The sequence below is a fragment of the Tiliqua scincoides genome, chromosome 4, assembly GCF_035046505.1.
Source record: "Tiliqua scincoides isolate rTilSci1 chromosome 4, rTilSci1.hap2, whole genome shotgun sequence".
NCBI lineage: Eukaryota > Metazoa > Chordata > Lepidosauria > Squamata > Scincidae > Tiliqua > Tiliqua scincoides.
The window spans coordinates 203,033,888-203,046,810 of NC_089824.1; the positions used below are offsets into that span (position 1 = coordinate 203,033,888).

The 12,923-nt window shown below is 45.5% G+C and overlaps 1 protein-coding gene across 5 annotated transcripts in view; it reads right to left on the reverse strand.

Annotated features, from left to right (window-relative positions):
- Positions 1–12,923, reverse strand: part of SULF2 (sulfatase 2) — a 333,591-nt gene that overhangs the window by 12,505 nt on the left and 308,163 nt on the right. For all 5 annotated transcript variants that reach the window (XM_066622862.1, XM_066622861.1, XM_066622865.1 and 2 more), the window contains one exon: positions 3,604–3,865. In XM_066622862.1, coding sequence (XP_066478959.1) covers positions 3,604–3,865 — 262 coding nt within the window. The remainder of the gene's footprint in view (positions 1–3,603; positions 3,866–12,923) is intronic.

Below are 12,923 nucleotides of genomic sequence, written 5' to 3' on the forward strand. Positions count from 1 at the left end.
GAGGCTCATGTAATATATTGATGATGACCTCAACTTGTAAAGCAAGGTGCTTCAAAGGTGCTACAATCTACTCTGCATTGCCTTCCTGAATGTGCACAATGACTGTTATTCTGAAATCTGCAAGTCAGATAGAAGTCCTTTGGAATTTTATTTTGCATTTTCCTGCCCTTTTAAAAATGGGTGCAGGGGTTAAGCTGGTATTTGAATTTGAAAGACACTGTGAACATGTACCAAATGCCATTCAATGTTCAGTGGCATTGTAAGATTACAAGCAAATGGTTGAACTGGTCAGTTACAGCAAAGATCTCACTTTGCTTGGCCAACAATGTTAAATTATGTAATATTTGCAGAATAATTAAGCATATTTTAATTTTTTTATTTATAATTTAATATATATTTATTTAATATATATTTATAAAAATATTTAATAATTTATTTAATATGGGCAGGAGGTCTGGTCTAGAGGGTAGAGCCTCCATTAGCCGGAAGATAACATCAGAAGGTCGCCAGTTCGAGGACACCAGCAGCTCCCTGAACAGCTGAGAATGGCGAGACCGTGAAGCAGCTGACAAGCCGAGCTGAGCGATTCCACCTGCTCTTGGTGTGAGCAAGAAGCGTCTTGGCTGCCCTCCATGTGAGAGATCGAGCTGTTTGTCAGCCTGCGTGGGAGAACTGGAGGCCAGAAGTGAGACCAAACCAGGAAGATCCATTCTGAAATGTTGTTGGTTCTTGAAAGAGAGAACCTCTATGATTATAAAAATCCCCTTGAGGGATTTAGAAATGCCTGCCTATGTAAACCGCCTTGAATAAAGTCAGAGGAGTAATCCGATGACCAGAAAGGCAGTATATAAATACTGAGTTATTATTATTATATTTTCAAGATGATAGACAAAAAGATATCAGATTGTTCAAAGTTGTAATGTGAGAGAAGCAGGCTATAGACTTGCACTGTGGCAGTTTCTCACTGGACTTTGTGCCTGCAATCTAACACAATAAAGAGCATTCAGTCATAGAATCCCACTGGTGGGAGCAGACAAAACTGGAGACCTCTGACTTTGGACATCGGACACCTGTAATCATTTTTCACAACAGCTCCTAAGTAAGATCATTAGCAGGTTATATGCTGAGCAAGAATTTGGAATTTTGGGACTGGTATTCTTGCAGCTCAATTCCATGTATCTCCATTCAGGAGCAAGCCCCATTAGGTTCAATGGGATTTATTTCCAGGCAAGTGTGTACAACAGTGCAACCTTAACTGCCCATGATTCTGGTCACCTTGTCCCAGAAAGTTCCAATTTAGAGCATTCCTAGATACAGAAGAGCCATAGCACTGGATCCTTGGAGCTCCTAAGTTCCATAAAGCTAACTGAACAATGCAAAGTTATCTTAAGTGTTGAGGAAGGAGCACTGGTCTGACATGTCACAGACACTAAGGTTTAGATGCTTTACCTGGCTATGATCATGTAGCTCAGGGCTGCTCACACTTTTTTGGCTCGAGAGCTACTTTGAAACCCAGCAAGGCCCGGAGATCTACCCTAGTGGGTAGAGACTGCTAGCAACACTCAAACCAGCGGAGAAGGAAAGGCACTCTGCATGCGCTCAGAGGCGCTGTTTCCGTTTGTCTCCTTGACACTCCAGGGGAAAAAAGGGGTAGAAGGGAATGCGGTTCGTGGGCTGAGCAGACCAAGGCTGCCACCCTGCCCACACTTTCCTGGGAGTAAGGCCCACTGAACTCAATGGAGCTTACTTCTGAGTAGACATGCATAGGATGGGGCGGTAAGTGCCACCGGTGCTCTGGCCAGCTGGGCCTCTCTCCTCGCTCGCACTCACCCAGGCCGGGACCCTCCTGGACGACGGCTGCTGCCGCCACCGCCTCCTTCACCCCCACTGTGGTCCATGCCTGGGGAGGGGAGGGGGGAAGGGGAGGGCCGCCAGGGCCCTCCTTCCTTCCAGCCCTCCCCTCGCGGGTGTCCCCCCCTCCGCCTTCTCCCGAGGACAGGGCCCGGGCCCTTCAGCCTCCGCGGCGGCCACCTCTCCCGCTGCGCGCCCTTCCCTCAGCCGCCGCAGGAATATCAATGAAAGGGGCGGGAAAGAGCCCCGGAGCTTCCCAATTGGCCCGCCATCGCATCCGGGACACTCGGCGGCGCCAGGCCAATCGGGAAGCTCCAGGGCTCTTTCCCACCCCTTTCAACATGGCGGGCCAATCGGGAAGCTCCGGGGCTCCTTCCCGCCCCTTTCAACATGGCGGACGGGAGGCTCGGCGCGCGATCAACGAGATTTTGCTTCGCGATCAACCGGTCGATCCCGATGGTTTTGAGCACGCCTGATGTAGCTGGACCACATTCACAGTGCGTCATTGGACAGCTTATGCAGAATACAGAGAAGTATCCCTGAAAACCTTTTGTCCTGGGATATCCCTCTGCCATTATCACAGGTTTGGTTACTGCATAGTCGTGCTGCTCTCATAATCAAACTTATCCACCATGCGGATCAATGGGACCAACACTGTGGGATTAGAGAGCCCTAGAGGTATATGTGAACATCGGAGACTGGCTATAAATGTGCCCAGGAAAATGTTGAACTGATGAGTACTGGGTTAAGCAGACAGTTCTTGATAGATTTGTGCTCACTGGTTTTGAAATCCTGAACTGAGGAAAAGGAGCAGGTATTTCTGAAGTGTTCCTCCCACCCAGGCCAGCCCAAGACCTCCTGATGCCCAAGGCAGCATGCTAAATGCTGCCCCTCTTTAACCGATGATGTGCCTGCACTCCTCCCACTCTCCAATGTCTTAGGCCAGCACTCTTCTCCAGATTTCCTCTCTGTCCCCCTCATTTTTTTCCAATCCAAGGAGTGAAAGGAGCAGTGAAGGCAAGAAGTTGGACAGAGAAGAGAGCCCCGCACCAATCTGCTACCTGATGCCACAGACTCAGTTGGCCTCATGGATGGGACAGCCCTGCTCCCACCTGACTATGGGCTTAATGCTAACCAACTTTTCAGCACTGGCATAGCTGTACCAGCGAGGCATATGCTGCATTCTGCAGTTGGGGGACAGTCACCGAGAGCTCCTCAAGGTAAGGCAATGTTTGTTCCCTTACATCGGAGTTGAATTGCCCTTACCTCAGCGCTGCAAAGTTGGTTAGGATTGCGCCCTAAATGTAAGTTCCTCAGGGCAAGGGCCTATCTTTTGCTTATGTTAGTCTACTCAGTATTGCATATACAGACGTCCCCTACTTTTGAAGGGCCATATTTCAATGAACCCCTGTTTCAATGTTTCCCAATACCTGGAAATCATTCAGGAAAGACATTCATTCAAGGCTTGTTCAGCTTTTTCAAACTAACTTGTCGTGGTTGCAGGCTCTGCTTTTTCACTCTCAAAACACTAGATGGTGATATTGCACACATTTGTAAGTGGTACTTATGCCTTTGTAAATGCTGTTTTGCACTAGTAAGCTAAAATAGTTTCACTTTTTGTGGTTTTTTCCCTGCTTTTCAACAGTGCTCTGGTCCCTAACCTGTCAAATAATGAGACACCTGTAACTGATGTTGCTATATAAATAACATTAATAATACAATCCCCTTTAAGAAGTTACTTGAAGACTTTACCTGTGTGTTACTTTAATTAAGTTAGGAGCTGTATTCTCTAAAATGCTGCCAGTACCACTGTATTCCCCCATATTCTTATCATCATCCTCATCGTCATCGTCATCATCTCCTTCAGCACCTTTATCTTCTTTGCGCTTGATTGTGATATTCCTGGGCAAGACTGGCTGATAGCCATCCTCTAAGTCCAAATTATATACTTCCCCATTCAGCTCAACTGACACTGAGCGAATTGAGCGACTCCGAATGTAGCTTGCCTTGTACTCTGGGGGGAAAGAGGAAAAATACAGCTTGACTTGAACTAATGCACAAAAATGGAACTGACATGCAGAAAAAAACATGACGCATTGACAGCCTTAGATAAGAAAGGTATTAGGTATGGGATGGTCAAATTCTGTATTCTTAGGGATCACACTCTTCTTCAGTCTGGTTTGGAGGACAAGGAAACCAGACCCTACATACGAGATCAGGCTTTACAATAAAGTCAGGATCACCATTAAAGACTTCAAGGTAAGAGGGTACATTTAGTCAAGTATCCCAGCATCTCACACACAAAACCCTCTTGTCCTTTACAGTATTTGAAAACAATTTCTTTTCTTGTACGTAAAAAAGTCAGCAAACATTTTAGCACACCTTGATACAAATTTGGTAGGGTTGCCAGGGATTAGATAAAATCATCCCGGAGCCCATTCCCAGGCACAAGTACTGCCCACTGGCCATGTCTTGTGGAAACTTTTTTGTGAACTTGTCTGTGTCCCTATTTCCCACTTGTAAAATAAAGTAAGCAGCTTTATTCATTCTTGCAAAACAACCTACAAAGATGGCAAAGAGCTTTGTAAATGTTTATTAAACAAATGATAAAAAGGAGTAGCAACAGCAGCATTAGTGATTGTGTGTTTGTGTGTGAGAGAGAGACACACACAGAGAGAGATGTGTGTACTGTAATTTGATTTTCCAAAGAGTGTTCATTCCTCTGCATTTCTTTCCAATATTTACTTAAGAGTCAGTAGGTGGCAGTAGAAGCTTGGAATGCTTGAAAGGAAGAAAATGCTAGTCAGGGCCAGTGCCGAAGGCCCACAAATACAGTAAGTATGATACCACTTTATGAAAGATGCTGGTGGGGATGCTGGCCCACCCATGTTGTAGATTTCTCCACAAATGGAGTTCTCACACTTTCCCATGGAGATAGTTCTGAAGAACATCCAAGTTAAGAACGCTTTTCCTCCTATTCTCTCTTAACTGATTCCTCTTTTAATTTCAAGTGTCTCCTACCAATGAAGCTATTTTAAATTCCCTGCCCTCAAAACCCAATTCCCCAGTCTGTCTATGATCCAACAACCCCTTCTTTTCTCAAGAAAAAAACCACCTGGTTATGAATAGTCAAGCCATTAGTATGTGTAAAGACTGATCAGCTCCTCATAATGATGGATCACAAGAACTCTCCTCTCTGAGAGGACCCTCTAAGAACCCTTGGCTTGTATGCTAAATTGGGTCCTGCAATTGAAACAGCTTCTATTCATAAAAGGGGAAAGGGCAATTTTTTGCCATTTCTTCCTTCAACTAGCTATACCAGGGGTCGACAACCTTAAACACTCAAAGAGCCATTTGGACCCGTTTTCCGGAGGAAAAAAAAACCTCAGGAGCCACAAAACCCTTTTGACATCTAAAATGAAGATAACACTGCATATATAGTTTTTTTTTTTTACCTTTATGCTTTTATAGGTCCCATTTTTATAGGTCCCATTTTTATAATGTAGCCCCCTCTTGTAGCTTTTAGTTAGTTTTGTCATACATTCTTGTCCTGTGTTTTCAGACGCCTGGTCCTCTATGGTGTTTTGCCTGATTCCAAGCCCATTCTCTGCCTGGAGAATTATGCCCACTTTAAGCAAATTAGCTCCCCTTCTTTCCCCCAACAAATAACCCTGGTTCTGCCCTGTACTCCTGCTGGACCCCACCTCCAGGGTAGCTTGCCTGTTCAACCTGCAGAGGTCCTCTCTCCTGCCAGCAGCCTCCTGCCACTACAGCAGACCCTTGGTCCTCAGCAGGCCTTGGGCACATCAGCCACACACCAAACTCCAGTGTCTCCAGCAGTCCATTAGTCACAAAGTCAGTCAGAGAGCATCCAGGGGAGAGTCCAAAGTCAATAAGCCAAGTCACAGTCCAAGGTCAGATTCCAAAGTGAGTCAGTCAAATCAGTCAGAGTATCCAAGTCAATAAGCCAAGTCAGTCTCCACTCCTACCTCCAACCCACACCCCCCCTTCCTGCCTCAGGTGCTCCTTATATCCCTGAGGGCCCTATTGCCTTCAAGTGGCTGCAGCTGTGCAGCACACTCTGCTGGATGCCCAGGCCTTACCCTTAAAGGGGCCACTGCTGACACATCTTCCTCCTCACCAGATCTTCCAGGATTCCAATACATATGGCGGTTATGACATCTGCTTATCTTACATGGATACTAAAGAACTCCCCCCACCTTCCAGAGGCACCCTGCTGGAAGGAAAAAAGTACACAGACTCCAGAGGTGGGGAAGAGAAGAAGCCAGAGCTGGGGGGGGGAAAGGTGGGGGGGGCAGCCACAGGGCCTGCCCTGCCTGCCTGCCCTCCCTCACTCAGGCTGTAACCCTCTCCACACTATCCTGGGAGTAAGCCCCATTGACTACAATGGGACTTCTGAGCAGACAAGTTGGTTGGAGCTCTCAGGTTGCAGTCCTCTCCACACTTTCCTGGGAGGAAGCCTCACTGACTACTTGTGAGTAGACCTGCATAGGAGGGGGCTGAGGCTGCAGCCCTCCACACCTTCCTGGGAGGAAGCCCCACTGACTACAGCTTACTTGTGAGTAGACCTGCACAGGAGGGGGCTGAGGCTATAGCCCTCCACACCTTCCTGGGAGTAGCCCAGGGGCTACATCGGGGCTTGCTCTCGAACAGACCTGCGCAGGCTCCCACTCACCCGTCCTTGCGCTTGGCCTTGAGCAGGCTCCAAGGCTGCCATCCCAGGCACCCTTTCCTGGGAGTAAGCTTCATCTGCTGTAATTGGGCTTACAACTGAGTAGACACGCATAGGAGCAGGCTCCAAGGCTGCCATCCCAGGCACCCTTTCCTGGGAGTAAGCTTCATCCGCTGTAATGGGGCTTACTACTGAGTAGACACACAGGATGTCTCCTCTGCTGTGGAGGAAAAGCCTCTCCTTGCACTGAGTGGGGACCTGCAAGGGCTCACAATGGCTGAGGAGGAGGGCATCCTGCTGGAGAATTGGGGAAGGGAAAAACAGGGAGCTTAAGCCTGCAGAGCAGGCAAAATTGAAAAGGGAAACCAATGTGGGGCAGGTGGGGGTGAAGGGAGAGGAGGGCAGTGAGCTCAGGGGGCAGAGGGAAGCAGCCTGCCCTCCCAACACAGGTGCCTCCTGTTACCCCCTTTGCCACTTTCACTGGGAGGAGCCGCAGCAGACAGCTGAAAGAGCCGCATGCTGCTCTAGAGCAGCAGGTTGCTGACCCCTGCCGCCCTGGTTCCTCCCCTGCCCCAGAACACCTCCCCCCACACCCCCCCAGGCCCTCACCACCACCCAGAGCTCTTACCTAGCTCTGAGCAGCATCCGGCCAGCACTGGGCTCTGCATCAACTGGCACTGGATCACTGCTGACAGCCTTACAGCATGTTTGCAACACTCTGGCAGTATGTTCATGCCAGAGGTGCTGAAGAGTTCAGGATTGGGCTCTGAAGCATTTCACATCCATTATCACAGAAATCCTTACAACATCTCTGCCAGGGTAGGTTTAATATTACCACCCATACAATATTATTATTGCATATAGGAATGGGGTGCACGGAGGTTGAAAAAGCAGCTTGTATAAAGTCATATACTGAGGACTGAATTAAATGATAATGTTAAACATGCTACATTGCAAGAAACATGTCAAAAATTGTTCCTACCCAACACAGAATCTATACTTCATACTACTTTCAGTACACTGAGCTGATGAGTTCATTGAGCTTTTCCTCACCTGGGACTCAGACTTTCCTCCTGAGGTTTAACCAGGTGAATCATAGCTGAAGGGAGGGAAAAAAGGCTCTAATTTATGGAGCATTTGACTAAAATGAGGGAACTCCCTTCCAGTTCAATACCAAGAGGAAGTTCCAAGGGGTTACGCCCAAACAGTTAAAAGAAACAAGGAGACATTTTCTCATCAAGAAATGATTTCCTTTTGTTGAGGATCTTGTGTTTGCATTCATCAATTTGAGAAAGCTGACAACTTTGATTTAAATTTGTAAATACAGAATAAAATATTAATTTAAAAAATAAATAAACAGTTGCCAAATAGGACTTCATGGACTGTGTATTCCAAAGAACATATAGTTGTACAAGCAGAACTGGAGAGAGTATTTAAAAACAAACAAAACAAAAACAAAACTGCTTTACAGCATCAATCCTATACAAGAGCCTGTATCTAGCCTAGCTAGTGGAACATCAATTTTAGTCTAAATAGTTAAATAAAACTCCCATTATGTTGACTTTATCACCAACAGCTGTTTGGTAGCAAAGTAGGAAGAGCATATAATGCTTTTATGTCATGTGATGAAAACGCAGTGCAACATCTGGAATAATTACAATAATTGTAGTTTTAAAAATGAGGTAGTATTTTCGATGAATGCCATAAATGTTGCACCTGGCACACATCATTCTCATCATTCACACCTGATTACTGGTTTACACTTGCCAAACCCACAGTTTATATCTGCAATCACAGGTAAATAATGGTTCTCGTAGGAGAAACACTGGAATAAATCCCATCTAGCCACTGTATCCTCGAATTTTCCCTGCAATATTCTTCTGTGTATAAAACAGAAACCTGAGGATGTGAGTGAACAATTTCAGTTGGATAATAGAGGACATGCCCCCACTTCTCGCCCGTGTGATGGAATCCTTGATCATTGATCAAATATAATAGGATAGGAAGGCGGCAGAGGCAGTCCTGGACCTTCTGCCATTCTGGGGCCATGCCTAAAAATGCTGCCCCTCTGACCCAGAAGTAACTGTGGTGAGATGATGATGTCACCACAATTACTTTTGGAAAGCTCAGGATGGTTGTGTACCATTCTGGGCAGCCACCCACTTTTCTGGGCTTTTTTCAAAGTGAAAAAAGTGGATGGCCGCTCATTGTGGTGTGCACCCACGAGGCTATCCTTCCCCCTCCCTCGTAGTCACTCTGAGTGGTGACATGCCACTCCGAGCAGCCACCAACTTATTTCACTTTGAAAAATAAAAAAGGCGGATGGCTACCCAGAGCTGTGCACAATTGCTCCAAGTGGCTGCAAGTGCACCAGTTGCACACCACTTTTTGAAGTGAAAAAGTGAAAAGCCAGGTGGCCACTCTGACCTCTCAGGAGCTGGAATGAAGAGTATCACGGGGCAGTGAATTGCAGTGCTGCCCTCCCAAGCAAGCTACCTGAGGACACAGGACCCCATTAACCCCTCCCTCAAGGGAATGGGGATAGGTCTCTCTGTGGTTCAGGGCAAGCCTATTAATGCCTATGCTAATTGCAGCCACTTCTCCCGTACATGAAAAATGGAGCGGACAGCAAACAGTTTCTAATCCAGTTGAATTTTACCAGGAAGGGAAACTTCAAAAAGAATGGACAAATGTCTGAACTCAGGACACTGATGAGAGGGAGAGCCAAACCTGCATGCCTTTTGTTCTCTGTTTAGAAAACTGCACTTGCAATTTTCTTGCAGGAAGTAGAATACAGGCATTCCTTTGCATCTGTTGATCTAGTATCCACGGTTTCAGATATCTGCAGTTCTCTGTGGCTTTCCAGTGCCCAAGAGCAAAGCAACAAGCAGACAGACAGCCTGCAAGCTAGGGGCACACAGAACACTAACAGGAAGCAGGAACTGTCCTGCTTCCTGTTAACATTCTGACTGTGTCTCCCTAGCGTGCAGGCTGCCTGCCTGCTTGTTGCTTTTCTTGCAGCATCTGTAAAAGCAAGAAACATGCATGATTCTTAAAGAAGAAAATGGAAGGTAATGGGTATGGTTACCTATACTTTTCCCCTGTATCCATGGGGGTGGGAACAGATTCCCCCAAGGATATGGGGAGAGTGCCTGTATCTCTCTCATTCCACCCCCTCTTCTTTTTCCAATCCAGAGAGTGGGAGGAGCAGATGCTGGCACATCACCAAGTATGGGAAGGACAGCATATGGCATACCACATCAGTTGCATTTGGATCTTGGCCAGTCCTATGTGGAGACGTGGTGTCCGCACTCTCTTTCTTCACATGTATATAGCACCCAGCCTTATGATTTAACAACATCAAATCCAAAATGGCTCAAGGCAACCTCTTAACAACCATCATTTTTCAAAAAACAGTCTCATATTACAAAAGAACTTCATGGGATTTACAGAGGAACAGCAAAACATGGATACATCAAGGTGCTCTAGCAGCAAAAAGTACAGTACATCCAGGTACTTGCAACAGTTGCATCCCAAATGCCTTGCATCAGTGCTGGTCATGATGCTGGAATTTTTTCTTTGGGGGATTTTCTAGGTATTGATGAAAACATTAGCAAAACCAGCCAGGTCAGAAAAAACCTGCAGGCAAGATTCCGCTATAGCTGCAGGCAAGCTCTGTTTCACCTGCTGTTGCCACTCCATTTACTACAAATAGCAGCAGATTGCTGTTTGAGTGTCTCCAACACACTGCCTATAGGATACAACATGCTGCCTATAGGATACTATTTAGGAGGCTACCACTGGCCCAAACCCTTCTTGAGATGGAAAATTTTGCACTAAATCTCAAATGGTTAAAGCCCCGCATATCCGAGACCTCGTTCTTCCTTGTGATCATGGTCAAAAATCTCCCACCTTCTGTTTAGTCATTTTTACTCTAGCCCAGGTGCCCAGTTTCTCAGTCATACTATTTGGGTGACATAACAGTAATTGGAAAAGGACTGCTAAATCAAAAGCTGTGCTAATTGTATTGTGCTCTTCCACCTGTTGTGCTCTCTCAGCAGATCACTTTGGGTACATTCCTTTTTTCCTGACATAATTACACCTGAATTTCCTCCCATGGTCTGCTATGACCACTTTGCTCTTATTTTTGGTGCATGCTTTAATTACTCCTGGAGTAGCTAATTCCCATTTGTGCTAGCTTCTTCCCCTTGCTCACTGCACAAGACAGTCATTGCTTGCACAATCACTTGCTGTGAATAGAAGAGTATGGATAACATTGTGCCTTAGAAAGGCATTTTAACCCTACCTCTCAGTTTCCCCCTCTTAGAGGACTGAGATAGCTATTCCAGATTTTAAACTGCCCACATAGTGCTTTTAATGGTGGCTCACTAGGACCTTTAGCTCTATTTCTGGATCTTTCATTAGTAACTAGGCTGGGATAAATATCTGGGAGGTGGAGTCAGCAGTAAGCCGTAAGGTGCTAGTATGAATTAATTATCTTTTGATTGCAAGCTTACAAGCCGTCTGCTTTTCCCTTCTAGACAGGCATTTAAAATACAACGTTGTCCCTTTTTAAGGATTTCTCCTTTCCTCCAGAAATTTGTCCTTTTAAAGACATCTAGGCCAGATGCCATCACCACATCATGTGGCAAGGAGTTCCAAAGGCTAATTACATGCCGGGTAAAGAAATCTGATCCTGATTTCTGAACCTGCCATGCAGGTTGTTTGTCTGATCCTGCAGTGCATGAGTGTTCCCTTACCCAGAGGAGACCGCCTGGACTGCCCCCCATCATAGGATATCACAGTTGCCATTTTTGGTGCCGCTGCATCAGCATGGGGGGGGAGGGGAAGGATAAGATTGAGCCATGAATGTGTTATGAAAAAATCGCTTTTTTGATGGACAATTCCCTGTAAGCAATACCATTCTCAAAGGGAAAAGGGTCATCTCTCTATGGAGAGTAGAAAGAGACACCCATGAGGCCCTGTTGATACATATGGCAGAGCAGGGCTGTAATTCTAATTTAACTGAAAGGCCACTAAGCCAGAGAAAGGGAATCTACCTGGAGATAGTTCTTTAGGACATTCTATACAGGAGAAGGATTTTCAAACAAGAAAGCAGGGTGCCCACATCTTTTGTCCATGGAGATCGGATACTGGTCTAAATGCATGGTCTAAATGCATGCATCTATGTTTTGCATTCCTCATGCTTCCATGAGAAGATCACTCAATTCTCCCAACATGCAGGCTCCTTGCCTGGAATTTCAGGTTGCCTACAGCACTGTATATCTGTTTTCATAATGCTTCAGACCTGAATGGGTTGGGAGCCGCTAAATCTACATGCAGGAGGACACCATTATAACTTCTAGAGTCCAACAAAGAAGACTGTACCTGCTTGTAACTGTAATGCATATCTTTACTTATGCATTAATTACCACTGGGATGCAGTAACCAAACTTGTCAGGTTGCCAGCCTGTCAGAGAGCATGTTGATTTCATTAAGGCTTTGATAATTCCACTCCCTCTAGCAATTTCAATTTAGTCACTTCCATGTGACAACACGACTGGTGGATCCTCTGTATTAACAGAGAAAGGGAATCTACCTGGAGACAGTTCTTTGGGAAATACTATACAGGAGAAGAATTTTCAAACAAGAAAGCAGGGTGGCCCACATCTTTTGTCTATGGAGATCAGATACTGGTGCTCTTTCCCCAATTACAATTATGAAACCAGATGTACAAAAGAAACTCCCAAAGTGTATTACATAAATATGTTAAACTTCTTTAATATGGTTAATTTCCTTTTAGGCACACATGTTTAAATCTCTGTCTAAACCAGGTTATACAAAGGTTTTTCTCAGAATAGGGTATGGATCTCTGCCCAGAACCAATGATGCTTAGTACAATTATCAGCAAGTACCTAGGGAAAATTTCAGGAACATACTGAATGGTTTCTTTAGGCAGTAGATCTTTAAGGCAGCTCCTCCCATCACCTCCAGCATCCACTAACCTCTGATACTTAAGCACTGTAAACTAGAAGGCACAGGGGACACACAATCCAGTGTCGTCCTCCAGGTCTAAAGCATGCTGGTCCACAATCCAAAAGTCAGGAATTTGCCCTCTCTTTCCTTTTCCTTGCTGAAACCACTTGGCAGAAAAAGGAAACCTTTCGTTTGCTCCTAGAACTTGTTCCCAAACCTTTAAGGACCAGGACCCACTTATTAAAAGACAGTCTATCAGGACCGACCTAGGTTTAGAAGACTTTAATAAAGAGATATAGAAAGAAACAATATTTATTTATTTAAAGTAATAATAACTAGAAAAACAATGCTTAAAACGTTTATCTCCCTATATTTACACATGCTTGCAAACTGCCAGAGGATA